Source organism: Crocodylus siamensis, chromosome 1 (genome assembly GCF_052110815.1).
Source record: "Crocodylus siamensis isolate JL-2025a chromosome 1, ASM5211081v1, whole genome shotgun sequence".
NCBI lineage: Eukaryota > Metazoa > Chordata > Crocodylia > Crocodylidae > Crocodylus > Crocodylus siamensis.
Window position 1 is genome coordinate 67,246,698 of NC_143395.1, and position 26,795 is coordinate 67,273,492.

The window sequence follows — 26,795 nt, forward strand, 5'->3', positions numbered from 1 at the left end:
GTCTTTTCTTAGACCCTAACAGAGCAATCTAAGCCCTGTGCTTCTTCCTTAGTACCACTGCCTTCCCTCTCTTTTGCACTTGGCTTATGGAATTTTTAAGCCTCTTTTTAGCTTCACTCCAGTTCAGTAATCGGCTGCAGCTGCTGCCAACCTTGCAGCCCAGCAAACTCTTAACTACTGACTGCCTTATAAAGACCCTGGACATGGACCCTAATGCTGGACAAATAAGGACTCTATACAAAGAAGCAGGAAAAAGGTACCATTTACTTAAGTCAGTTACAATGCATACATTTCCTGTCAATATGAAGTAAAAGCTACCAGATACAGAAAGACAAACTTTGAATGCCTGTATTATTTTATTTTAAAAGGTAGGCTCAAAAGTAAATGCATGATTTGGTTCTATCTAAATGGAATGCAAAAGCATGACAAACAGCTGTGAAGCACAGCCATTTTTGTACAATGGGCCTGTACCTGTAGAGCCATATTTACAACCCACACTTACAATTCCAGCATAAAAACTCACTCACTGTGTAGATTTGCCTACGTTCAAATAACATTTTATATTCATTCATAGTTCAATTCCATGCTTTGATAGAAAGGAGATCAAAGAACAGTTTTCAACCAGTGAAGGGATGCAATAGGGAATATCCCAAACAGGGAACACCCACATATTAAGAAGGAAAGTCATGAAAGGAGAAACGTATGACAGAATTTAACAATTCCACTAAAATATTTTTCTGAGTTACCAGATTCAACAGAATTTACAGATGCTAGAAAAGCCATCAGATTTACCAAACTGAAGTCAAACTATGATATTTTAAACACTGCTTGTTCTCCATTTATACTACAGAATTGGAACATTCTTAGAGCAGCCAAACTAACCTCCAAAGAGATCCACTTCAGCAGTGACAGCAGTAATAGTTGTAGTTGTAGCAGAAGCTGAAGTAGTTGGAGCATCAGTAGTTGCAGCAGTACTTGGGCTAGGTTCTGGTGCAAAGGGATCTGAAATCTGTGGCTCAGAAGTAACACTGGAAAGTGCAGCCAGATTATCTATATGCAACCATGTATGAAGATCAAAACAGAAACAATAAGAAAGAGAGGGAAAAAACCACTAAACACTCAACTCCAAAAAGGTCATACTCAAGAGTTATTAGAAGTTAGAGTGTTACTCACCCTCTCCTAAGAGATCTGCCAACATTGTCCATTAAAATGATAGCAATGTAAAGAAACAGGAGAATTAACAAGAAGTGCCAGATGAAAATTTAGCCATACATTTCATAAACCTATCACTAATAAAAAGTCTTAAGCCAGAACTCACAAAAAGGCAACTTAAAATATATTTAATATACTCAGAAGTCTTCTAGTGCCTTGCAAAGAACATACAAGTGCAGAACCTGATGTGAAACAAAACTATTTGAGAGTTTTACTCAAAATATCCACTCACTGGTGCACAGGAGTTTGAACTGATTTGATAAACTAATTCCTTGGAGATAGTATACGTTTGATAGAATGTAAGCAGCACAAGGTCTGAAGAGACTGCTGATAATTTTTGGTTTAAAACAACTTTTTTTTTTGTGAGAGCACAAGAGAAAAGAGTGCAAGAGGAAAAAAAAAAGAGCATGAGAGAAAAAAAAATCATTTTAAACCTATCTTAGTGGTGAAGGACTCACACAATTGGCTATTTTGTTGTGTGGGTTACACTAGTTCCCACTTCACACATTGCTTTGATAGACTATGAATGACTTGTGAGGTTCTTAAATGGTTCCTTAAAGTGACTGCCTTTAATCCAAAAGTTACAGCAAACTCTGTAAAATGCAATGTCTAAAATACTGGATGACTCCAAGCTGTCAATACTGTAGTTATTGATAACCATTCTTCTACTTATTTTGGTGCTAATACTTTAAGCCTACCAAAAAGAAATTTAAAATTTGAGACGTAGGGCTATTTGTCTAGTGGGCAATACAGAACATTTATACTCAGTAGGTTTCTTAGAAGCTAGGAATCAGCTTCAAGGACAATATACGTTGCACATCTGACTCCCAGCAACATTACACACACAAATCACATTGGATTGACAGGATTACAGTGATTTGAGTCACATCAAGAATTCACCAAGCTAAACTGTATTAAAAATATTAAACAATATAAAAGTATTTCAGCCAGCCAAATGAGAAATATTTGTCCAATACATAATCTCTCAACCTTCCTTGGAAAAGGAGGTCACAGTAATTATGTTCTATTTTATCTAAATAAATCTCACCCATCCACAACCCCCCAAACTTCTCCATGTGTTTTATGCCAATTATTGCAACTAAATTCCTCAAAAACCATTTAAAGTTATTTACTAAAAATATAGTGGTTTCAGAACTTATTGCATCATATATAAGAACTTTTGATGGAAAAAACTGCCCAAAAAATCCCCCACAAAAAAACCAAATAAACCCTAAGCAGAAAAGAACCTACTCATTCATCTTAATATCCTTCCACTCTGCACAATACTTCTACTAGAATAGTTAATACTTAGGCAACATGCACCAAGAGGAAGGGTAACCAAATCAATCATAATTCAAAGACTTGTAGTACTATAGTAACAGATTTAACCATGTCACAGGTGCTACCAAATTGGAAAACTTACTGCCAATTGAGAAGCAGCTATAACAAAGTTAAACCTGTAATTGTGGAGAGGGGGAGTAATGCCAGGTGGATTCCACCCATCTGTCTAGCCATGGTGAGCCCATGCTGTGGCCATTAAGATTCTGAGAAGTAGGGAGGGGAAAATTAACTAATCCTCTCAAAATGAGGTGCATCCTTTATTTGGGGGCATATGTTATATGAAAACTACCATATTTACCCATAACCAGGGGCGGGGGGTGGGGGGGGTTGATGTGATGTTCCTTCTGGAAAGGACTTGTACAACACAATATTAATATGCTAACAATTGAATTGAACGACTTCAGTTTAAGTAAAATGAAATGTCACTTTCAGTTCATTAGATAATTAGCATCAGATTTTCAAAAAAGGCAATGTCTGGTGCTTTTGGGGGTGGGAAGTGAGGGAATGGGACCCAAATACTAAGTCTGCATGAAGTATGAGCTATCCCTAGAAAGGGAAAAAAGGAAAGGAGCTCAACAAAGAGCCTGGTGAAAGGGTGCCTCTAGACTTATGCTTATTTCATGACCAAACTGTTCTAGATAACTGAATTAGAAATTAACAGGTCACAAGATCGTGAAAATTTAGAGATTTTCAAACCTTTTTCTTTGCATAAAAGTTAACTTACCATACATATAAAAACAATTTTAGTACAAAAAACTTGCACATGCACACAAAAAGTACATCCAAAGTAAGAAATATTCTTTATCCAGAGAAAAGCAAGCAGGAAAACAGAAAAGCCACCAACTTAAAGAGAGAGGAAGGAACAACTACTGGTACATATTTTTAGCTCATTTTAAGAAGAATGACTTCTGCTGTTGCTTGGACTACATGTACTAGCTCGCTTAGTACTAGAGGTACACCGATATATCAGTCCAATATCGGATTGGCACGGATATAAAGAAAATTGTCTGTATTGGAACAAAAAACAAAACAAACAAACAAACAAACAAAAATTGGCCTGATGTGACCAATAAACGGCCCGTGCATGAATGCAGCCACAGCACATAAGTGATGAGGAGTACAGTCCAGAAGCTTGGAGAGCTGCATGCAGCTGGTAAGTCTGTTGTGGTAGAAGGGGAGTGGGGAGGAAAGGAGAGTAGGCGGGGCAGATCAAGGCCCCCAGTGCTGAGGGAAAGAGCGGGGCTGGGGCAAGCATTGCCTGGCTAGGGAGGGACAGGGTACGGGGCCATAGTGGGGGTGGCTCCCACCACTGCGGGCTGGGCCAGGCTGCATTTGGGGCAGGGTGGGCAGCAGTAGAGCTGAGAGGGAGGTGGTTGTGGGAAGCTATGGAGAATTTGGGGTGGCTGCAGCCCCCCTGTGGCCCCTCCCAGTGCCACTGCCCACTCTAAGCACAGCCTAGCCCAGCCCTGACCTCAGCCTGCAGCTGCAGCCCGCACAACCTCATGTAGATCTGGGGGGCACCCCCTCATGCTGTCCTGGGGTGCACACAGCGGTGAGAGCTGCCTCCCACCTCTGCACCCTCTGGATGAGCTGCAGCTATGTCCCGCATCCTTCCTTGCACCAGCTGGGCAGCACCTGCCTCAGTTCCACACCCCCTCTCACTCTAGGGGCCTCGATCTGCCTCTCACCTTCCACCACAACAGACTTACCAGCTTCACAGAGCTCTTCAAGCTGCTGGGCTCTGCATCAGAAATTGGATCGGTATCAGCTGATATGCCTCCTTAAAAAAAAAAAAAAACCCTGGCTATTGTATTGGCCCCCAAAAATCTCTATTGGTGCATCCCTACTTAGTACCACAACTAGACTTAGCTGAGGACAAATGAGAATAGCATTCATTTGAGGCACACCAGGCACAAACAGCACATCAAACAAAGAAAAAAAAGTCACCCAAACAGAGGTCTAGCTCATTTGGCCACTTTTAAACCCGAACCTGCTTCTCTCCAAACCTTTCACAAGCCTTAGTAATGAGGTGGCCATTGCATTAGGAAGAGATTTCCAACAGCAGATGGCTGGGTTTTTTTTTATTTTAGTAGATAAAGTTCTACATGATGCAGTGGTTGAAACCTTAAGCACAAACAAAATTACACACTTTGTCTTAGTTTACAGGTTAATCATTGAAACAACTTATAAGAATGTGGGATGATAGAAAGTCTTTAAATCAAGGTATCAATGGAGGTACTGAACTTCCACAAGTGGTTTTGTACAGAAATAACTAGTAAAAATTCCATGACCCAGGCTGTGCAAAAAGATTCTAGTAGCTGGTTGATGTCACATCTTTTCTGGTCTTAATATCTTTGAAAATAGTGGTTACTAATGGTGACTTTTTAGGTTGCCATACCAGAATTGCTGCTGATGGTGAAAGCAGAACAAATGAATAGATTCCTTTGCTTGATCTTCCAAACTTAGGAATTCAAGAGAAATGAAGTAACCATATGCGTTTAGGCTAGGGTACAAGACATCATATATTGAAACTTGAAGACCCAAAACCCACTACAGTTCCATAGCTCAAGATCTATCTGTGATCAATACCTGACTGTGCTGAAACTCACTGTCTAGGAAACTTTCTTTCTTGGAAACTTCAGTTGGGAACAACATCTATGAAAATCCAGTTTGCCCAAAGCAAAATTGAGTTCATTTTCATGGTACTTATAGATGACAAGAACAGAAGCATTTTATGGAAGTGTTTAGCATTTAAGAGATCCAACAATGTTGGCATTTATAGGAAAAGATATCACCACTTGCAAGCATAGATGGACAAGCACAAATTAAGAAATGCAAGAAATAATAGAGAGTCTATTTGGCAATTTTATGCTGCCCCCCTTCTAGAGATTGTTCTTGTTTACTTTTGTGAGGTAGTACATATCCTCTTCATTTTACACAACACAAAGTCCCTTTATCCAGTCACACTTAGTTCTAGTACATCAGGGGCAGAACTACTTTCTAGTCTGGATTGGCAGCTAAAGTGAAACCCAAGACAGAGACCTAGACAAAAAGAAATGGCTACATTACCTCCCCATGAAGTTGCTCCTCCAGGAGCTGCTGGAGCTGCTTGCACAGTTGATGTGAAGTCTGGCTGAAGATCCAGAAGATCACTGGATGGTTTGGAAGTGCTGCTGGGAGGAGGGGTGGAGGAGGAGTAGCAGGTTTAGGTAAGACTTGCAAATTTCAGGTCAAAAAGAAAAAAAAAAAAGGAGCGACAACATGATGAAGTTCTGAAACAAGAGGATTTCAGAAACTGCAAATGTTTTCTTTTGACTTTTTCAAAAGGTGACTTACTTTTCTTTCAGAACAGGGTATTATTTTAAAAAACTATCCAATGTAAAGGTTAAAAAAACTAGACAAGGAGAAATGCAAGATACTGTTTTGTGTCAAATGAAACATTTCAGGCTGGGCCAAAGCAACTTTGTTTCACTAAAGAAGGTTCATTATTCACTTGTTCAAAGCTTAGGAGCATTCCTATATCACCATTTAAAAACAGCAAAGTAAACAGGAAAGGCAATTTGGGTTTACAACATTAATCAGTTGCACTAGCTCACTTTCTGCTTGTTAAGATTATGAACTATCCCTATTAAAATACATATTTTAGTCAATTAGATCTGGATTTTTATATTATACAGCTATGTTTAACTGCAGATGCAGACATGATGGAGCCATAAAACAGTTTTAGTGTCAATTTTGTGGAACCTGATATATATCTAATTTTTTTATATAAATGTTACAATTTGCATTAGTCACAGCAAACTATTTAGTGCATCAAGATATGTTCACGAGTCTTGCAATTGCAATACCGTGAATATTTTACCAATATCACATCTACTGACCTGGCATTTCAGTGTTACAAATAACCTGAACTCCTCAAATAGACAAAGTGAAAGGTCTATGGCAGTGGTTTTGAAGCTTTTCAGACTTAAGGCACCCCCTTGCTAGACTCAAATACACCTTGGAAAAAGGGCCAGCACTTAGCTTCCATTTGTTTCTTGTCTACAGAAAAAGAGAGCCATTTTTCTGTTGCAATGAACTCAAAAAGATCACAACAGGTTAGAATGTTTTTGACACTATGGATTCCTATTTGAAACCTCAGGGTTCAACTTGAGTAGGTATCTGCACATTGGACAGTAACAATATTGAGCAGCACTGCAGAGTCTCTGTAAAAAGATCTCACAGCACCCCAGAGTGTCACAGTACCCTGGCTAAGAACCACTTGTCCACAGTCTTAGCTAAAAACAGAGCATGATTAAAATATGGCAAAACTAACCTGACTGGAGCTGCTGTTGAAGAAGTTGCAAAGAGATCAACTGGTGGAGATGTATCAATAGTTTTTGCTGGAGTAGAACTAGGAGATGTAACAGTTGTGGCTGGAGAAGACTGGAGATAAGGATACAAAATATGCATCACTCAAATACAGAATTCCAAGTTTACTGAGAAAGTATTTACTCCGGATTCTCCTTAATTTTATATTGGAGTAAAACCAGCTTCCAAAAGAAGTGGTGCAGGCTCCTACCCTGGGGGTGTTTAAGAGGAGGTTAGATGAACATCTTGCTGGGGTCATTTGACCCCAGTATTCTTTCCTGCCATGGCAGGGGGGTCGGACTAGATGATCTGCTCAGGTCCCTTCCGACCCTACAAACTATGAAACTATGAAAACCTAGGAATGATACAAGCAAGTCAAATCTGTTACAGATAAGGCATTTCTTTTTTAAAGTACTTAAGGATATATTTGCTTTGCACTGTTTTCACTTAACTAGCATGTACATATTTTTGTACTGATAACTCCTACTCTGAATGCATGTAAAAACATTCTATAGAATATGGGAGAAAGCTTAAACTTGCTTTCCATAGACTGAGTCTTTCCTCCTCAATTCATCCCATTGTCCAATTTTTGCCCTCCTTCCCCTCAACTCCCATCCCTTCATAAATTCTCTTGTTATCCCTTCTATGCATCGTTGTAGAGTACTGTGCCCTGCCAGAGTGATGGTGGAGAGGAAGAATTAGTTTGGAGACCAAGAAGTGTTCACCATGAAAGGGACAACAGAGTTAATGTGTAAAGGTTTCTCAGGACGAATGCCAGTATCAAGCTATGGAGATGGCAGATCCTTGGGAATGTAAAAACAAAAGGACCAGTTCTCTTGGAGTTATTCAGTTTTCCCAGTAACAAGAATAGCTTTCTGAAAAGGACACCATGATCTAGCAAAAAAGGTACACTGGAATATAGTTCAAAACAGGATAGTACTGAACATTAAGAGAACAATTGTAATTAAATTACTATGGATAAATTACCCCTCCACCCTGCTTTCACAGAGCTGTAAAGAGTCCCTTCATAATAAACACCAAAGTAAAGCTTTTTTGGGAACAGTGCTCCTTTAAGAAGCAGAACTTTAGTAAAAAAAATTATGTGTACTTGGAGCTTTTCAGAAGTGGGTTAGATGTGTCAAATTTTATCTAATATACATTACAAAATCTGGAATCTAAAGCATGGATATTGGCTTCCCAATAAGTTGGAAGTTATTTGGCATCTATTATGCAGGAATCTGTTTAAAACGAATTCCAGCTTTGTTAGTGCAGCTCTACTAAGTAAGAGGCCATCCCAATAGGTGGGATGGATGTTAGACTGCCACAGACAACTTTGCAGGATTTTATGGGCAATTTAAAGGAAACTGCTGCTAATATTAAGATTTTCAACTATTTATTTCCTGCAGACAAAATAAAGGCTTTCTAGAATATTCATTTAAATTTACAGCACATTTAGCCATGGAAATGAACACCACCAGCCAATGACAAACTGCAAATATCTGGCATCCAGACCATGTACTCTAAGCCGACATGACCAAAGTGGAGAGAAAAAAAGGGATCACATTCATCAATAGAATAAGGTACTTAATGCTGAAGTTACTAGAATAATTTGGCTGGATATTAAGTTTTTTGTTCTCATGAGAGAGTGTAGAGATATGCAAAAGCAGTTCTGAACAATACAGCCAAACAGATATACAAGATGAACAAACATCACTGAAACAGCTAGAAGTCAGGAAACTGAGACAAAAAGCAGGCTCTGCATTGTAGACCTGGAAACAATCCAGGGGAGAGAATGGCGGCCTATTAAACCTCTACAGAACATGACTGCCATCTTCTGGCAAAGACGTTCACTGTCAAAAGAGCATTTTCAGTTATCCTAAAAGAACAATTCAGGATCCAAGGTTAAGGACTCAACTTTATGGCAATTTTATTGCTTAAAACAAATTGACAGATAAATTGAGCTTTGTTTAAAAATAAAAACAAAGATATGCAACATCCAGGTCCAAATAACTAAAGAATACATCTTACACACTAGTCACTAGAAAGGATAGACAGACTAATTAATATAAGCTTAAATATTTACCTTGCTTAAAGGAGAAGGAGCCCCAGATCTAAAGAAAATTATTGCAAAGATTTTCAAGTAAGTACAGTTTAGGGGAAAAAAAACTATCAAACATTTAATATTAAATACAAGTATTGATAAGTTTAGTTATTCAATTTACCATTAAAACCGTCACATGAAGAAAAAAAAAAAGAGATTGAAGCAAACGTGCCAACTATGCATAGAAACTAAAATTTCAAGTAAAGCATACTTTCCCTTTTTTTTTTTTTTTTTTTTGGTAAAGACTCAAGCCTCCTGAAGTTTCATATAGTATGGTTCTAAAGTTTAGAATCTAAACCTACACTGGTATTTCACAGAATGAAACTGAATCTTATGGCATCTGACATAATAAAGCAAAGTCTTTGAATATAAACAAGTTGTACTTGATACAGTAATAAGGCAACAACTTGTATGTCTGCCTCTGGTCTTATTGAACCAATATGAAAGCCAGGAACTGCTGGGTTATGTGGCTGTCAGACCATGTCCTTCCATCTGCCTGTCTTCCCTGCTGACAGCTGGAAAGGACTGGAATAGGAAGACTACAGGTTTGGCTCAGGGGATTACAACAGCTAATTCTGGGAATGTTAAAGAATGTACATCGAAGATCATGTATTGCTTTTGCTTCTGGCAGTTGCATTATTTCAAGAAAATAATTATTTACAGCTTTCTTTTCAAGATAGGGCTGTGTGAAACAGCACCGTTTCATTTTGATGGGACAATGTTTCGTTTAGAGTTTTGTTTAGTTTCAAAAGCACTGTTTTGTTTAGTCTTGTTGAAACTTTCACTGTTTCAGTGCTGTTTCAACATTTCACCCATAGGCTATAATAGGGAAGCATGAAACTGTCTATAATTTTGTCATTTCTTGTCTGATTCAGGTAAAAAATGTGGGCATGGTAGCCCCTGCTGAGGCTATGAAGCTTGCCAAGTTTCAAGGATATGCGTACAGGGGTTCCCGGGAAACTGCATCTCAAACTGTTCAGAGCAAAACTTGTGTCACTGGTAAGTGTGAAAGCAGAGAAAGCTCAGTTCAAACAATATTTTTTATGCTGTTTTTCTGTCCCTCTGCCAGAGCACTGCGATTGGAAGGGACCCGAGGGAAGGATCAGTCTTTGGCCAGCTACACAGTCAATATCACAGCAGTACTTCCCCCCCCCAACCTTCCTCCTCCCTCTCAGTTTCTCTTCAGCTGCAAGCAAGCCCAGCTTCAAAACTCAAAATGTTTCAAAACTTTCGAAATGTTTTGACTGCCCTCGTTTCATTTCGAGGCGGTTTTGAAGCCTTTCATTTTGTTTCAATTTCATTGTTTCGAGCTCAAAACAAGTCGAAACAGCATCAAAACAAAACAGATGGTAAAATTTCACACAGCCCTAATAGCTACGTAGTGTACATATCAGTGACTAAAGTGTAAAATCTTCACAAGATTTTTGTATCATCTTAAAACAACCACAAACAAGTCACAGAAAATTCAGTTAAAGTTTGGATAGGCAAAAGGTAAGGAAATTCATACTTCAGGCACCTAGTCTTAAGCTAGTGGAGGTACCATGCACCATGCAAACACTTAAGGCATATCACAAAAGTAGTCTTTTTTAACAGTTCAAAACTAAAACAAAAGTAAAAATCTACAGATGCAACAACACTTGTTGAGACATTAAGGCTCTCAATATTTTTCTTCCTGTGTGTCACTAAATGCAGGAGTTAATCATTTAGTGCTCTAACTTCACATTTGCTTAACAATAGGAATTTAGTTATTTCTTAAATTCGGTTCATATTTTTAATTTTCAGTTTCTAGCGGAAAGTGGAAAGTAGCTTTCAACCCATCTCAACTCCTAGGATCAGAGATGTGGGGTGGAACATTTTCCGGAAATTTTCTAGTGCTTTACTTTCCCATTTCTAAAAATGTATTATTTCATAAAATTCATCAGTAACAATGAATACAATACAATGAATATTATATTGCCAATACAATATTAGGCAAGCTTAGCAGTTTTGAAGTTATAATTAATGTTTTTCAGGTAACTTTCCCTAGAAAGTGTGTGAGAGAATACATATATATATATATATATATATATATATATATATATATATATATATATATATATATATATATGTTTTAGATCTGTAACCAGGAGGGTAAATACACTCACATAATAATCCGAACCAAAAAACTAGTTATGAATTCACCTAATTGGCTGTGAAGGTCAAATCAAAACCAAAGCTAAAATTTTTATTTCATCTCAGACTGCAAGTGAAAGCAAAATCAAAACTAAAAAACTGTGATTAATTTTTGTTTCACTTTTAGTTTAGCAAACACACAGAGCAGCATCGCAGTTCTTTTCTTGAGTTGGGGAAGTTGGAAATATTTGCATAAGATCTGTTAGTTTTTTTAGTGCTTTTGCTTTGAAGTAGTCATAATCATGCCTAATCAGGAAAAAAAAACCCCAAAAACCTAGTGTGGGGCATCATTACAGTAAAATTCAAGGCACTGAAAGACTCATGCTGGGAACTGAAATTGGGGTGGAGAATGTCATGCTGCTGTTGGTTAGTGGTGGTGTTGGTGGTGCAGACACTGCTCCCACCTCCTTGCTCCCACTAGCAGTAGCAGACTTATTGCTGCCAGGAAAGAAGGTTGGGGGCGGGGAGGAAGTGAACTCACAGCTCTCCCTCTGCTCCCTCTCTCTCTGTCCTGCCAGAAGACCTGGCACCTGCCTTTCCAGCATGCTTCATAATGTTTGGCGTGCTGCAAAATGTGTATATCTGTAATGTGTTGTGTTTTCCTGCACAGTGATGACCCACTGGCAGGGAAAACACAGAAGAGAGACTAGACAGCAAGCCAGAGACTTTCAGATGCTGCTGGCCCAAGAGAGACAGCTCACAAAAGGCAGAGATCACTTCACACACGGCCTTATAAGTTGTTTCTGTGTCCCCCCCCCAGAGGACTGTGTTTGGAAGGAAACTCAGGAAAGATCACAGTCACTGGCCAGATACAGATATCAATATCAGAGCAGTCTTCCCCTGCTCCTTCTCAGTTTCTGTTTTCTGAGAGCCTGCTTCTGAATTGATTCAGACTTTTTAATGGGTCTCCTGATTTGATTCTGATTCGAAGATTCAGCTACTGAATCAGGCTGAATCTCCTCCAAATCAGACTGGCTACCGAAGCTTCACACAGCCCCAGTTAGCAACACCTAAACCAATATTCCTGAAAGCAATTGCTACCAAATCTCGTCATCTGGATAAATACATAGCCAAATTACTGGAGTGAAGAGATCGAAGGTGCAGGTCCCTCCAGGGTACAAGCTCTTGTAATTGAGAATGTGAGTAACATGAAAGCTGCATGGCAAATATTAAAGGAAAAGTATCCTCATATAATAGTATTTGGTTGTCTTGCTCATGGGTTGAATCTGCTGGCAAGCAATTGCAAAGGCATTCAGCAATCATCATGTTGCTAAATCAGACTTTGAAGTTATAGAAAGAGAAGCACAGGGGAAGGAAAGTGCACTTTTATTGCAAGGAGAAACTAGATGGGGCTTGGCTACAAAGTGTTTACATAGCTTGCTGCACACAAAGAACTGTTTACAGTGTGCTTCCATAGATGACAGTTTCCCAGATTATTCCCATGAACATTCGGAAGCAGATTCTCAGCAACGATGTGTTCTGGGTTCAAGTTCAAGGAGCATTCAATTTGCTACTACCAGTTTCAGTGGCTATCAAGAAACTTGAAGGAGATACACCAAGCCTTTCAAATATTCCAGAGATATTCAGGCAACTGAATGAAAATCTAACTGAGCTTTTGCCTTCTTCACCTCTATCCAAAGAAGTAGTAGCAAAACATATGTTTACCAAGAGATCTGAGTTTTGCTCTCATCCAGTTCATCTGGCAGCAAGCCTTTTGGATCCTCAACACAAAGGACAATATTTAATCAGAAGATGAATTATCTACTGCTCTCGATACAAGTAGCTAAAAACGTCTCCAACATCAATGAAATAGCTAAGTATCACACAAAAGAAGAACTCTGGAGCAAAAACATTATTTTGCAGGCAGCAGAGAATGCGTCTCCTCTCACATGGCGGAAGGGATATCATAACACTCAACTGTTGTCGAGGATTACTAAAGCAGGGGTTCTCAATCCCTGGGCTGCAGCGGGTCAGCTGCCGGTCCGCAGCACAGTTGGCTGCTGGACCGGAAGCGGCTGCGGACCAGCAAGCCACAGCCCCCCAGAGCCAGGTGGAGAGGCCACAGCTCCTTCTGCAGGGCCCACGGCAACACAGGGTTTGGCCCACCCCCCTGCCTGAGGTGTGGGGGTATCCTTACCCATCTGCTGGCTGGAAGGAAATTCTGGCCGTGGTCAGCTGTGATTACCGGGCTGCAGTTTGCCAGGTCACGGCCACTTACAGGCTGTGGCATAAAAAAAACCCCCTAAACTTTGAAAACCCCTGCTCTAAGGAACCTAAGCATTCCACCAGCAGTAGCTTCTTGGGAACGGAACTGGAAGGCGTTCAGCTCAAGCAAGACAAAAAAAAAAAGAATAGATTACCAAATGAACGAACTGCTAAGCTTGTTTCCATTTCTCAAAATCTCTTGCTTCTGGAGAATCAGTTAGAGGCACAATTAGTGAAGAAGATACAGTGTGATAAGCTGTCCTTGCCCATAGACTCATTAGTAAAAATCATACTTTAGGGAAAGAGAATGTGGTTCAAGTAGTTCTGAAATCAAATTTGCCTCAATCCAATTCTGAAATGGAACTAATAAATAGTGCAAGCAATTCTACAGCTAGTGACAGTGTGGCACCTCCAGTTTCAATGACCTCAGTGGAAGAGAGTTAAACTGTTGAAGCAGATGAATGGACAAGTACAGCATATCACACACAGTTTTGGGTGTGCTAAAATTAGTGTGTCAACGATTTTCAGTGCTTTTGTAATTTTTCTTAAATTTAAACAAACAATGCAAGGGAAGTACATGCTATTGTGTATTGTCTTCTCATTTTTACAAGTATTCCAATAAAATAATTTCTTTCCACAAAACTTTGAATATAACATTTAAACCACATTAAGTGTGCTGTATTTAATTTTTTTCCCCCCAATCAAATATTTAAATTTCAAATACTTGTAGCTATTGGGACACGAAATTAACACGGGGCTACTTTTTTTTAGTTGTGTTTACCAAATAAAAGTCAAATAAACATGCTAAGTCAGATCACGCTCTGTTTAGGGTATTGGAAAATTTTCCAACTCAACATTTTCCAGGAAACCCACATCTCTGCCTAGGATTCACAGTTTTGAAACTGATCAACAAAGTATTGGGGGAAGAGGAAGGGAGAATGTTAAAAAACTAGAACTATAAAGGTGTTAGGTAGAAGTGAGGAAAAAAAAAAAGATGAATTAGAAATAAACCACCTCAATAAGGACTTCATGTATGTATGCAAAACAATATGCAAGAGATGTAGGTATACACTTACCCTTCACTAAAATTGCAAAGCAAGCCACAGACATACAAAGACAGAGACAAAGCATGTTAACTGCAGTTCAATTTTAAATCTCAAAAAATAAAACAGACAAAGTAAACATCTAGTTAGGGGCAATAAAACCATTATAACTTATTCTTCCCTGAAATAAGTCCCTCCTCCCAACAGCAAAGCAAAAACAGTTAATTTAATTCTACTACCTTTTGATGTGCGTATATAAATGGCTTCATTTTTTAAACTGCCCCACAAAAACAAAACTACAACATTTAAGCTGATCCTGTAAACAAAGAGATGTTAAGGGAACTATGATGCTGGCTAAATAGGACTTCATAATGGATGCTACATCTATGATAAAAATGTAAATAAAATAACGACAAGGTAATGTCTCCAATTATATTTGATTGGCCAATGTCAAAGCAGAATTATATTTCCAAGCATTAGTCACAGGATCTTAAAAACAAAGGATGAAAGTTATTGCTTGCATGGTCAAAGTGTAAAGGAAAGTAAACCAAGGCCCTGGCAGACATTGCACTTAGTAACCCAGCCACATGTTCAAGCAATTAATGGTGTGATAAAACAGGGAATAAACCACAAAGTTATTATCCAAAAGTATGTATAGCAATTTTGTGGCTGAATGCCACCATACACATTGAAGGCGTAAGCCAGGTTGATCAGCTAATTGGGCTCCTAGCCTCAGAATCCTATCAGAGCCCTTGACTCCAATGGATCCTGGAGGCTAGGAGCCCCAGTCAGCTGACTAGCTTGCTATTTGCTGATGCAGGGGGAGCCTAGGATCACGATCTTGGGCTCCCTCTGCAACAGCAATATGGCATGATTGGGATCTGATTCCCCATTCCACAATTGTGCCTCTTGCCATGCATGTATAAGTATGACAAAATGCATGACTGTTGGGATCACAGGTCCGATCTCATCACACCTTTAACTGATTGTCTGCCAGGGGCCTAAGTACTACATGCTGTGGAACCTCAGCATTGTTTCTTCAATTTATGCCATGTCTATCTTAATCCAACAATGATAAAATGTACAGAGATAAGCAGAAAGAAATCCTGCCATTCTCCCAAAGGTCCAATTTAGAGATTACCCACCCTACCCTCATAAAAACACAGACCATTTCCCTTTTTAGTACTCTTCCAGAGTTACCACATTTAAATGCTCTCTAGTACCCAGGGGAATTAAAGAAAACCAATGTTCTAGTAGTGCTCTTGAAGATAGGAGCAAGTGTTAGCTCTATCCCACTTGCTCTTGCATGGAGGGGTAAAAAGAAGAAAAAACTAGATGCTGGCTGGGCTCGTGATGAGTCTACTTTTGGCTTGGTAAACTGTGTTGTGTGTAAAGACCGCACTGTTTTTTGTGCATACCTATTGCCAGGTTTTTTTCCTTCCAAGGAGTTTAGATGTTGCTCGAGAGTCTCCATGAGACTGCTGGGAGCCTTGAAATAGAAAGAGAAAGAGAAACCATGGTGTACATTTCCTTTTTAGATGCATGACATGATTGGATCCTTAAGGTCATCAGATCAATTTAATTTCTTCCCTGAACTATTATTAACCAATTATCTGCATGCTTATGAATCCACACCCTTGTGTAAAAGAAAGTGCATTTCCATGCTAGAAATAAATCAATGCAAGAAAGCAATTTTGTTTGAATTACTGAAGTACATACTCACAAAAATTACAGCCATCTTTTTTTCTTTACTAGGTAGCACTCTAAGTTGAAGAGTATGCTCATCATGCTTTGAGACCGTGTGTTTTGGACATTAAAACAGCAGCACAGGCATCCAGAGGTTACATTTTAAAAACTAAAACAAAACCAACTAAACAACCTTTCACAGTGCAAACTCTTATTCATTTGAATTCCTAGTCACATTAGCTTTTAGCTAAATCATTCCCAGTCTTTATTTGTGACTAATTGCTCAAGTTGCAATATTAATTGATAAACAAAAAGAAAGTATAAATTGAGAAACACTCTAGCGTTATTATATTTTTAAAATACTCTTTTTAATATCTGACCACTTTCATGTAAAATCATTAGGTTTTACAGTTCTTGACTGCTCCTAAATTAGTAAAAAAGTAAATAAAATAAGTCAAATTTAAATTAGCTGAAGTTAGGCAGCTACACATCATTGGAAACAAAATTATGCTTTTTTTTGGTAAATTATTTGATTGAGGGAAGGGTAGAAAAGAAAAAAAATATTTTTGTAGCCAGGTAAAATCCCTAGGTATGCACTTGCTGTTGTTACAATGGTGGTTAAAAGTAGAGAGAGAAAGAAAAAAAAACAAACAAGTGACACCATCCTTAGGTACACCAGTATTAAAAAATGGTGCCCAGAAAAGTAGATTTTCATAAGATCAACAAGCAAAGAGGAAACCCTTTAAAGCTACAATAGTAAAGAACAACAGTATTTATTAGAGTTACCGGTTCATCAATGGTACAGTCTTTAAAAGGGGAATTTTCATTATCACTGTCTTTCAGATCAACCAGAACTCTTGACAGCAATACCTATGGTGTTTTTCATAAATAATGTCTTTAATCTTACAATAAGTACACACATCAAATATCAAAGTCAATTTGTCATGCTTGACACCAATACTGAACGGCTATTGCCAATATATGCATATTTACTGAGCAATTCTGGAGTGTCCAACTAAAAAAAAAAATTCAGGACATGTTTACATTGCATCACCAATCTAAAGTGGGAAATTCAGTAGGTAACTTAAGATACATGAATTATTACAAGGTCTACATAATAAAATTCCTGTTATAACAATCTATAGTATATAAAAGTTGGTATTTAGACTTCTTTAAAAATTACGTAACATAACTCCAATATAGAATACAAAACATGAAGCATTTGGCTTTACATCACTTTCCCATTAAAATCAGTCATTGAGTTTAATATTCAAACATAAGTAAGTTGAGTGCTACTTTAGAGGTATTCAAACATTTAGTGTTGCATGTATATTACCCCATACTCACCCATGCTCTCATATATAACCTCATTAAAGAAATAAAGTTCCTAGAACTTACCAGTAGTGAGAATACAGGACCTCTCAAAAAATTAAGGCTTCCCTTCCTTCCTGATCATGTCTTTGTGACAAGATATTTAGCAGAATTCACAGATTCACTAGAATCTGATAGGGCTGCACCATGAGCGCTTCTGCTTTGGCCTCGAACTGGCAACTTCTGGGCTTCAACCACACACTATTACCTGTACCATCCCCAACCTCCTTCCCCTCTCCATAAAGGTTTGCTAAAAAGCAAAAAGGACTTAAGCTTTACATATTTGTTTTTGTCTAAGCTATTCATTGGTGGTACACAGCAATAAATTTTATAGCCATGGAGAACAGTGAGGGGGCATTTTAGATTTTGTGGCACAGTGGGTGCATCTACATGAGTGACTAATCTAATGAAAGGCTACGGTACAGTTTGCACTGGAGTCAGCTTCTCCTGGATGCAGCGTTTACATATTTGCCCAGGAGTGCAGCACTTAGAAACAAGGCAGAGCAGCCCTGGGCTGGCAGGGGACCTGGGGGATCATCCCTAGGCTCCAGGTGTTGGCATTTGGTGGTGCTGGGGCATGAGGGTACTACAGTGCAGAGCTAGCCAGCGAGCAGCCCCCACACTTTAGCACCCTCATGCCCCAGCCAGTTCCTGTCATAGTCTACACATCTAAGGACTCCACCATAAGATCGTACTGTCCCCAGTAGTATTATCTTACAGTGGAGTTAATTAATGTACCTCACTCTAATACCGGCACACATGTAGACTATGACACTTTACTGCAGAGCTAATTAGTCTATTCCACAGTAAAGCATCTGTGTGGCTACACCCCGTTTTTACTTATCTATGCTCTCAGTAACATTTCCATTTTCTATCTACAGACATTTTCTATTTCTATTTGATTATCTTTATGAGAATTTAAACTTGCCAATGTACAATCCACAGTATATGTACTGCACTAGCTTTTTAAAAGCTAAACAAGAAAGTATTTATCTAGCCAAAGCAGACTATTTTAGTCCTGAACCTATTTCTGTAGGAGTTCCAAGATTTCAGAACGATTTTACTCTCACATTGAAAATGTGTTGACAATAAAGGTCTAGCAGCATCCTACCAACACTCACTTACTATTTAGGAATTCTTGAGGCAGTTAAAAATATATCCAAAAGCTACCTTGGTTACTGAATAGTAAGCATAATAAATCCCACCAAATCTTGGGGATCAGGGGATGTTCATGGAGCACCAGGTAGATGTTCTTGTGTTTGCTGTACTGATATGGTGTGTTTGGACTCACTGAAAAGCCAGTGTTATACTGTATCTATTTCTGTCACTTATCACTGCACAGATTACATTATGCTGTCTGTATATACTTTTTGACATGGTTTTGGACAGGGTTTAGTAAAAAGAGTCAAGGAAAGCACACTTAAGGAAAAGGTAATAGGCAAAACTGTTAAGTATCTCTTGCCATTGTGCTCTGGGACAAGGGCAACTCCCACTCCCAATCACAGACAGAAGGGGTCACTAGTGGGATAGGTATGCAAGTTATACTTGTAATGGGGAAAAAAATTGCACAACAGCAGAAAGGTGCTCCAGGTACCATGAAGAGGCAAGAAAGATCTGGAGAATCCTATGACCTGTGAGTAAGCAGAACCATGATGAATGGGGAGGGTGGGGGCTGGCTTGGAGGTATTTTAAGGGCCATTTGTGAGATGTCTTCAGGCTACCCACAGGCTTTAGGAGTCCAGGTCCCCACTAGTCAGGGCTGGTAGCATCAGCAGGAAGGCTAACCTCTGAAAGTAATGGCAGGTCTCTCTGAAGAACTAGGCAGTAGTCAGATGAGAGGCTAAATTTGTCTTTTTGTTTTGTTTTCAAACTTATGGACAGTTTCTTTTGTATAATTATTTTCTCCTATATAGAAAAGCCTTCTGCTGTTTTAACTCTTTACTACAGACAATCAAAAAAAGAGACATCTCTGGGCAAATGGTATTTCAAGCTAACAAGGGGACCTATTTTTTTTTCACAACCCAAAGGGAAGCCACTTGTAACTTGCAGAAATTCCCCTGCTCCAGCCATGAGGCCAAGTAAAAGGGAGTGGAGTGCAGGCTTGTGGAGATAAGAAGGTATCCCAGGATAAACCTCAATTTGTTCCTTGGTACAAGCAATGGGACAGTGAAGAGAAACTCAAAGCTCAGGGGGTACCCTGCAGACAGGTTTGTAACAGTGAGATTCATCTTTGGTGGGACCTTGGTAATAGGGTCCCTTCCCTCCCCCACCACTACTCAAGTCTTCCTTAGCAGTCCCCCTCCAGCTAAGAAGCACTGCATTATTAGTTGTCCAATAAGTAACACTCAAATTCCCTAGCAGCTAAAGATATCCATTTCAAATTTTCAGTGACTTCTTTCTGAACCAAGTGATTAAAAAGCTAAAACCAAGCTACAGAAAGAGTTAACTCTCAGGTTTGATGCTTTCCAATTCTAGAAACAGATACCAAATTGAATGGTGGTTAGTAATGTGAGCATACAAGTGACAATGAATGAGTCAGAGTGACTTCATTAATCCCAGGGTTGCTAAAAAAAAAACAACCAATAAAACTCAACAAATATTTATTCCCAGTGTCCCTAAATCCTCAAGTAAGAAGTCCCAAAGGATTGTAAAGGGTTAGTAAGGCCCTTATTTTAAGCAGGAAAAAGAGGAGGGCCTACATAGCTTAGACCAGTCAGCCTACCTTTGATATTGGTGAAGAGTTATTACAGAAAACTAAGATTCATTTGTAAATATCTGAAGTGATCATCACCAGCCAACATGGAGATGAAAAAATTGGTTTATCATGAGCTGTTAATTAATCTAGTTAGATAGCTGATTTGGTGGATAAGGAGATACAGCAGACATAAAAATAAACTTAGTCTTTAGTAAGAGTTCTGACAGTCCTACATTATTCCATCTTAAGAGAATTACCATTATAGGTGGGGCCATTCTGGGGCGGTAGGGTGGGGGCAATTGGGGAGACTGCCCTGGGCCCGGCTTTTTGGGGGACCCCATGGAGCAGCGGTGGCACGGAGCTGGGTGGAGCGGTGGCTCTGCATCCAGCCACTTGCTACCCACCCCTCTCCTGCTACTACCACTGCTGCCAATGGCAGTGGCAGCTTCTTCAGGTCCAGGGCCCTGCATGGGCTGCCCCTGCTCAGGTCACCTCTGATTATAGGAATATATAAAGTAGTTGAATAATCACAAGCAAACTATTAAATGGACTGATGTCAGACTTGTAAGCAAGGTTATATAAGGTCTGTTCTGGATCCAGTTCATTTTAACACTTTATTAAATGACTTAGGTGCAGGGATAGAAAGCATACTGACTAGACATGAAACTAGGAGGGATTGTGAAGATTTTGGAGGGCAGGATTAAATTCTGAAGGCATCCTGATTAAAAAAAAAAATCAGAATTATCTAAGAATAAAAATAAATGAAATTTACAACACAGGAAAGAAAAAAGGCAAATGCACTAATCCAGAATGGGGGAATAGCTGGCTTTGCTGTAGTGCTTCTGAGAAGGATCAAGAGGTATAATGGATCACAAGTTCCACAGAACCTTGCTGCTTCATGCACTTGCTTACCTCATGACAACTTTGGGTAACACTAATAGAAGTACTGTATGCGAGTCATGGGAGGTGATGTTACTACTACTTGGCTCCAATGTGTCCCCAGCTATCCAGTTAAAGCCATATTTTAAAGAAAGATTATAGAAACTGGTGTGACTCCAGAGGTAAAACAGAGGTAAGGGGTTGTAATGCAAGCCATAACAGACTGAAGGAGGGAGCGGGCAGAATAAAAAGAAACAGAGATAGTTTGCTTTATAGAAAAGGAGATGGAACAGGATGGGGAGAAAAAACTGTTCTCATTCTCCCATGGTAAAAAGGGAAAGTGTGATAATGAGAGTTTGTATTACAGCAAAAAGTATTTCAGGCTCGTTTAAAAAACACACAAAACCCCCCAAAAAACACTTCCCAACTAGAATAACAGAACAATGGAACAAGTTTTAGAATCTTCTTCACCAAAGGTTTGCAAGAAGAGAGGCTGGCCAGGAATCTGGCTGGGATTGTTTAGGAATAGCAAACGCTGCAGTCTGTGCAAGGGGTTGATAAAGGTTTCTGTTATCATAGGGAGGGACATTGGCCAGGTGCTCTCTCAAGAGTTTCCTCCTGCTATGCTAGTGCAACTGGCTGTCTCTGTGCCCATTTACTTAACTTAAACATCTTTGGAACCAGATGTCAGGCAAAAGATGAATGGGTAACCCTGACTTACGGCCTGTACTTTGTTAGAGATGGTCGAGATGTGGCATGCTGCCTTTTTACAACTTTGGCTCTGCATGTTCAGTGCTGCTGGACAAGGTGTTCACACAGTCTTGGCTTTCTAGAAGGCTTCAGAAGCTTAACGACACTGAGGAACATATTCAAAATGAGTGCTCTTCAATGCTGGGGCTTCCAATGAACTCTAGCAGCCATAGCTCAGCTTAGGCCCCTGCCATAAAAAAGGCTAATTCAAGAGCAAGACATTTAAAACAGTATGAATCTAAACAGAGTTTTAACTAGTAAACTAACTGGAATAAATAAAAACAAACCAAAAACTATTCTACTGAAGACCCAATTATAAATAATTGCTTGCAGACGATAGGAATATGTTGTTCCTCACAATCTATTAGCAAGCCTTTTTGTATCCATATAAATATTTAATTGCCGCTGAGTTTGGTCAACTTTGTGCCACTTGGCAAAGGGCAATATTAAATTGGAAATCTAAAAGATGGTATTCAAATGTTCCATTTTCAATAATGAAAGTTACATGTAAAGCTCAACACAAAAAAGGCAGTCAAAAAAAAAAAAAAAAAAAAGGCTGAAAATATTTAGTGATACTATTAAATATCTTTAAAACATCACAATAACTTTTTCAATTATTGTAAGGTGGTTAGCTCCACCAAAAGCATTTGGGCCACCTAACCATTAGTATTAAAGAAAGGAAGGGGAAAAAAAATAAAAACTTGCTGCTTTTAGTCAGACTAGCGATATGATAACAGTTACTTTTAACATACCCTTATTTATCATTATAGCAGCCCTTATCTCTTCTGCATCTCTGGACCAAAACTGTTAGAGGTGATTATTTTGTAATAGACAGAACACAAAAGATCTCAGTTTCTGGACTCTATTTACACTTGCAAAAGAAAGAAAAATGGGGAGCACTTTTTTGTTATCCAATGACTAATTTTAAGTCCATGAACTGTGATGAAATTGGTCTACTGGGATCAAGTGACAGGCTAAGATCAGTCTGCCAAAAAGGTTGATAGATTGCAAGTTCCTTCTTTTTGCATTTGAAAAACATTTCAAAGGGTTTACACTACAAGGTTGCCTGTGAAATATCAGACTTATGTCTGGTGCTGTGTTAGTTTAGTCCTCCCTACAGGAGTTTAAAAGCAACATGCAAGAAAACTTACTTGTGTGAGATCAGGAATATCCCCTTTGTCAATTCCAATTTGCTGTGGATAAAAGAAAAAAAAATAATTAAAAATAGATTTGAGAAGCCAATATTCATACATCTCAACAGACATATAGATGTTACTAAAAATCACAAATTTCTTTTTCAGCTATATTGCCCATGAGAAATTTTATTTTTAAGTTATGCAGAGTTTAGTCTATTTACAGAAATCATCCCACCATCCTCAAAATACTGCAGCATTCCTTCCACAAAGGAGTCCAAGAGAGCTGTATTAGCTAGCTGGAGTAGGAGCCACACAGGGGCTAACTGAATGCAGATCTTAAAGGTTTTACAGAAATAGTGAAGGAGGTCCTGCATAGGTTAAGCCTCTTTAGCTTATCGGAGATATTCCTATTTTCCTACTTCCCAGCCTTTTGGCATGTGCATGGGGCAGGACATGCAATTTCTGGATTGAGGATTAGGTTCCTATTACACCTTGCTTATCAGCACAGGGGAAGCCTGAGATCATGATTATGGGCTCTCCCTGTACCAACAAGTTAAAATCCAGGTGCTGACAATTAACTTTGTTTGTTGGGACTAGGGTTCAAATCAGAATCTGAAAAATCATCAAAATCCCAACTGAAGGTTCAGCTCTGACTTGTGGGGCATGGAAACCCTGGGATCAGGTTGCTACAGTCCAATCCTGGGGACCCCATGCCTCTGGGGCAGAGTTAAAACCCTGTGTGCCACTTATCTGGGTAGCAAACTGAGTTCTAAAGATCCTGGTGCCCAGGAACCCTGGGACAGCTGTGTCCCTGGCCCTTGGGCTGTCTCATGCTGGATCCTGACATGAAGCTGAGCATCAGGATCTGTCAGGGGCTAGTCTCAATTGGCCACACATTCAATTTAAGGCTTAGATACATGCCACAAAGTTGTTGTGCATTTTGTGTATCAACTTTATTCACTAATTGTATTATCACACCCTAAAATTGTTTTTAAGATGTGGCTGGGTTACTATTTATAACGTGATTAACCCATTCACAGAGTCATAAATGTAGCACACGAGTGAGAGCAAGAGTGAATATACAATAACTGCTAGCATCTTATTCCTGTGATCTTGTTGCCAACGACCTTTGGCTTAGTTTTTAAAACATCTGCTCATTGTTTTGAGGGTGAGGTTTTTCAAGATATTTGAAGATACTTGCTTGGTCTGACAAATATCATCTCCCTTCCTAAACCCACTACTTAAAAGAAAGATTACAAGAGCTTTTAAAAAAACCCAAAAAACCAGTGCATGTAGCAGGAGGTTTTTATTATTGACTGTCATGCTTACTTGTCTGCTCCTAAACACCCTTGCACTACAAGCTTATCTGCAGGTAACATAAAATCATAGAAAAAAAAAATCAGGGCTGGAAGAGACCTTTGGAAGTCATCTAGTCCAACCTCCTGCTCAAAGAAGGACCATTCCCACCTAGATCATTCCAGCCAGGGCTGTTGAGCCAAGCCTTAAAAGCCTCCAAAGATGGAGATTCCACCACTTTACTAAGTAACCCGTTTCATTGCTTCACCACCTTCCTACTAAGAAAGTTTTTGCTAATATCCAACCTAAACTTCCTGTGTTGCAACTTGAGACCATTGCTCCTTGTTCTGTCATCTGCCACCACAGAGAACTGCATTGTATCTCTATAAACAGTATTTTCCAGTTCTCAGTTCTACACCCTCTCCAGGCTTCCATTCAAAGTCACATCAACTAGCAGTACATACTTGAGTGGCTATACCACAAGCAGCAGGATAACTAGGGTGGGTGACTGGGGTAGGTGTCCTGGGCACTGACTTGGAGGGGCAGAAAGAAGGCTGCAACTACAGCTGTACAATTGTGCCACTGGGTGTGCAGACAACTGCAAGTTGCTACTTCCCAAGGAACTCAGCCATATTGTTACACATCCGATGAAAGTCAAGTCAAATCCTTCTCTTCTGCAGCCAGGAGAAAATGTCCTAACCACCTGGAGATGGGATGGAGAATGCCTGCCTATCTGTTAAGAAGCAGAGCCAATATGCAGAGAGAAATGCAACAGTCTGCATGCAGTTAAAAGGTATCTCCAAAGGGGAGTATACCTCCTCTGCTCGGGCCTGTAGGGGGGCTGTCAGGAAAGCTGAGGTGGACAGAGCTAGGACTAGTGTCCAAAATCAAAGATAACAAAAAGTCCTTTTTCAAATATATAGGAAGGATGAAGAAAGAACTGGGAAATGTGGGGCCCCTTCAAGATCCTCTGGGCAATCTGGTGGTTGCACCAGAGGAGAAAGCAGACCTCTTTAACCAATTCTTCACCTCTGTTTTCTCGTGCAGGGACCAGGACTTCCCCACCGTGATGCAAGACAGACTCAAAGGGAACGCCTCCAGACCTCAGGTTGGGGAGGACCGGGTTAGAGAGCTTCTGGAGGGGCTGGACATGTTCAGCTCAGTGGGTCCAGATGCTTTCCACCCCAGGGTGTTGAGGGAGCTAGCAGGGGTTATTGCAGGGCCCTTGGCATGGCTTTACTAGCGCTCGTGGTGGTCGGCCCAGGTGCCAGATGATTGGAAGATAGCCAATGTGGTCCCCATCTTTAAAAAAGGGAGGAGGGAGGACCCGGGCAACTATAGGCCCATCAGTCTTACCTTAATCCTAGGGAAACTCTTTGAGAAGATCATCAAGGAGCACATCTGCGATGGGCCGGCCTCAGAGATGATGCTCAAGGGCAACCAGCATGGTTTCATTAGGGGCAGGTCATATCAGACAAACCTGATCGCCTTTTTTGATCAGGTCACGAAAGCATTGGATGCAGGTGTTGCTGTGGATGTAGTCTTTCTGGACTTCAGCAAGGCCTTTGACACCGTCTCCCACCCCATCCACATTAAAAAGCTAGGCGACTGTGGCATTGATGCCTACACAGTCAGATGGATTGCAGATTGGCTGAAGGGTCGCACTCAGAGGGTGGTGGTGGACGGGTCATATTCAACCTGGGGGGAAATGGGCAGCGGAGTCCCCCAGGGCTTGGTTCTTGGGCCCGTGCTGTTCAATCTCTTTATCAGCGATTTGGACAATGGGGTGAAAAGCACCAGTTTAAATTCCCTGTTGATACCAAAATTTGGGGTGAGGTGAGCACACTAGTAGGAAGGGAAAGACTGCAGCAAGACCTGGATAGGTTACAGGGGTGGGCTAGCAAAAATAGGATGCGTTTCAATACTGACAAGTGCAGAGTGCTGCACTTAAGCAGTAGTAACCAGCAGCACACTTATAGGTCGGGAAACTCCCTTCTTAAAAGCATGGACGCAGAAAGGGATCTTGGAGTCATTACCGACTCCATGATGAACATGGACCAACAATGCGAGGTCACAGTTGGCAGGGCTAACCTCACCTTGTCGTGCATTCACAGGTGCATCTCTAGCAGGGCCAAGGAGGTGATCCTCCTCCTCTATGCAACACTGGTCAGGCCACAGCTGGAGTACTGTGTCCAGTTCTGTGTGCCCCACTTCAGGAGGGATTGGACAACATGGAGAGGGTTGAGAGGAGGGCCACCCAAACGATCTGGGGACAGCAGGGCAGACCCTACAATGAGAGACTGTGGGACCTGAACCTGTTCAGCCTTTACAAGAGAAGGTTGAGGGGGGACCTGGTGACAGTTTATAAACTCACTAGGGGGGAGCAGAAGGGTTTGGGAGAGACCTTGCTTCCCCTCGCGCCCTCTAGCATAACAAGGAATAAGGGCCATAAATTGTTGGAGAGTAGGTTTAGATTAGACATCTGTAAGACCTACTTCACAGTTAGGGAGGCTAGGATCTGGAACCAACTTCCAAGGGAAGTGGTGCTGGCTCCTACC

The 26,795-nt window shown here is 40.1% G+C and overlaps 1 protein-coding gene across 6 annotated transcripts in view; it reads right to left on the reverse strand.

The window, feature by feature from the left end:
* SNAP91 (synaptosome associated protein 91) overlaps positions 1–26,795 on the reverse strand; it is a 140,929-nt gene that overhangs the window by 60,309 nt on the left and 53,825 nt on the right. For 3 of the 6 annotated variants that reach the window (XM_090035850.1, XM_090035859.1, XM_090035829.1), the window contains exons 8-14: positions 22,957–22,998; positions 15,843–15,913; positions 8,987–9,014; positions 6,869–6,978; positions 5,623–5,723; positions 1,174–1,188; positions 883–1,050 (exon numbers count right to left, since the gene is read on the reverse strand). In XM_090035850.1, coding sequence (XP_089891976.1) covers positions 883–1,050; positions 1,174–1,188; positions 5,623–5,723; positions 6,869–6,978; positions 8,987–9,014; positions 15,843–15,913; positions 22,957–22,998 — 535 coding nt within the window. Of the gene's footprint in view, positions 1–882; positions 1,051–1,173; positions 1,189–5,622; positions 5,727–6,868; positions 6,979–8,986; positions 9,015–15,842; positions 15,914–16,896; positions 16,981–22,956; positions 22,999–26,795 lie in introns of all 6 variants that reach the window. The other 3 variants (XM_090035808.1, XM_090035819.1, XM_090035840.1) reach the window with 3 other exon arrangements.